This window comes from Apium graveolens, chromosome 9 (genome assembly GCF_009905375.1).
Source record: "Apium graveolens cultivar Ventura chromosome 9, ASM990537v1, whole genome shotgun sequence".
Taxonomy (NCBI): Eukaryota; Viridiplantae; Streptophyta; class Magnoliopsida; order Apiales; family Apiaceae; genus Apium; species Apium graveolens.
In genome coordinates, this window is record NC_133655.1 from 75,681,011 (window position 1) to 75,683,529 (window position 2,519).

The window sequence follows — 2,519 nt, forward strand, 5'->3', positions numbered from 1 at the left end:
ATGGAGAAAGCTTTCACCCTAGCTGTTGTTAGGGAAGAAACGAAGGTCAATTATGCGTCTTATTTTCTGAAAGGCGAAGCGAACTATTGGTGGGAGTCAGCCCGTGCTCTAGAAGAGGAAGAAGTTATTTCTTGGGATAGATTCAAGAAGATTTTCTTAGAAAAATATTTAATGATGTATATGCAGACTCAAATGGAATTAAAGTTCTTTGAATTGAAGCAAGAAGGAATGACTGTGGGAGAGTACGAAAAGAAATTCACCGAATTGGCTAGGTTTGTTGGAGATTACGTGGGCACGGATGAGAAGAGAGCGAAGAGATTTCAACAAGGATTGAAACCTTGGCTACGAAGCAGAGTGGCTGCTTTTGAATTGGCCACATATGCTGAAGTGGTCCAAAAGGAGATGGTGATCGAAGGAGAAAGTGACCAAAACTCAAAGGAGAAAGAGAGTAAGAAAAGAAAGTTTGGAAGTAGTGGAGAAGGATCGGCTCAAGGAAGCCAACGTGGAAAGAATTTCAAGAAGTTTGGATTCCAGAAACAAGGAGGACCCCGAAGCTTTAAGAAAGGTGATAATAAGAGTCAGAGGAATAGGATTCAAGGGCAGAGATTCCAGCAAGCAACAAATCCGGAGTGTAAATTTTGTAACAAGAGACACACTGGTAATTGCAATAAGGCTGACATCGTCTGTTACGAGTGCAATACGAAAGGTCATTATGTGAATGAGTGCCGAAACCCGAAGCCTTCTGTTACATGCTTTAAGTATGGAAAGACTGGTCACATGTTGAGGGATTGCAAGGCCCCCGGAAATAAAAAGTTGATGCAATTGACGACCGCTCCTTTCAATCAAGCAATGCCATCTTCTGTCCCAATTCTTCAAATTCCTTCAAATCAACCTTCTGAATCTGCAACTCCAGTGTTTCCTCCCTCCTATCCTGCTCAGGCCTGGACATTCAGCATAAACATCAAGGATGCTATTCGGAGTTCTGAAGTTGTGGTAGGTACGCTTTCTGTTAACAACATCAATGCTAAAGTGCTATTTGATTCCGGAGCTACTAGATCTTTCATATCTGAATCTTTTATTGGCAAGTTGAATTATGAAATTGAACTGTTAGTTGAACCCTTATCTATCATTTTGGCTAATCAAGAGCGAGTATCTGTTAAAGGTGTTTGCCCTCGGTGTAGAGTAGAGATTTCAGGCTATAGCTTCCCTGCTTCCCTCATACCTTTTCAACTAGGAGAATTTGACGTTATATTAGGAATGGATTGGTTAGCAGTGAAGGGTGCTCATATAGATTGCAAGAAGAAGAAAGTGATTCTTAAGACCCCTCAAGGAAAGAAAGTAGAGTTTAAAGGACATAAACAAGTTAAAGCATTTCTGACAATGATTCAAGCTAAAATATTGTTAAGACAAGGATGCGAAGGGTATTTGGCTCATGTAATTAATAGATCTAAGGAGACGCCGAATATAGGAAGTATTCTGATAGTTAGCGAATTTCCCGATGTATTTCCGGATGAACTTCCAGGATTGCCGCTTGACCATCAGATTGAATTTTCTATCGACTTAGTGCCCGACATGGAACCTGTATCGAAGGCACCTTATCATATGGCACCAGCAGAAATGAAGGAATTGGCCAAGCAACTACAAGAATTATTGGATAAAGGAGTTATAAGGTCGAGTGTATCTCCATGGGGTGCTCCAGTTTTTTTTGAGAAAAAGAAGGAGGGAAGTATGAGATTATGCATTGACTATAGAGAGTTGAACAAATTGACCATCAAGAATAGGTACCCGTTACCACGTATTGATGACTTGTTTGATCAACTTAAAGGAGCGATTCATTTCTCAAAGATTAACTTACGACTGGGATATCATCAGTTGAAGATTAAGCCGGAAGACATACCCAAGACTGCTTTCAGAACCAGATACAGACATTACGAGTTTCTAGTTATGGCATTTGGATTGACAAATGTGCCAGCCGCCTTTATGGATTTGATGAATCGAGTATTCAAGGAGCATTTGGATAAGTTTGTCATTGTGTTCATTGACGACATTCTAATATATTCGAAGATCGAGGAAGATCATGTTAAACACCTGAGAATTGCTTTGGAGACCTTAAGAAAAGAGAAGTTGTATGCAAAATTTTCGAAGTGTGAATTATGGTTGCGAGAAGTTCAGTTTCTAGGACACATTGTTAGTAGTGAAGGGATTCGAGTTGACCGGAGAAGAGATTTGTATTCAAAAAGACAACCAAGGAATTTTAAGATTCTCATCAAGGATTTGGATACCAAATGCAAAGGAATTGAAGAATGAGATTTTGAAGGATGCTCACAACTCAGAATTCTCTATTCACCCAGAAAGTACAAAAATGTACCAAGATTTGAAACATAATTTTTGGTGGCCAGACATGAAAAAAGAGATTGCGCAATGGATTAGTAAGTGTTACACGTGTCAAAGCGTAAAAGTCGAACATCAGAGACCAAGTGGACTAATTCAACCCTTAGAAATACCAGAATGGAAATGGG

The 2,519-nt window shown here is 39.7% G+C and overlaps 1 protein-coding gene across 1 annotated transcript; it reads left to right on the plus strand.

Moving 5' to 3' along the window:
- LOC141685337 (uncharacterized) lies at positions 1 to 2,307 on the plus strand. The gene is made up of 2 exons (XM_074490446.1): positions 1 to 1,590; positions 2,065 to 2,307. The coding sequence occupies exons 1-2, from the start codon at positions 1 to 3 to the stop codon at positions 2,305 to 2,307; spliced, it is 1,833 nt and encodes a 610-aa protein (XP_074346547.1).
- The last annotated feature ends 212 nt before the right edge of the window (positions 2,308 to 2,519 follow it).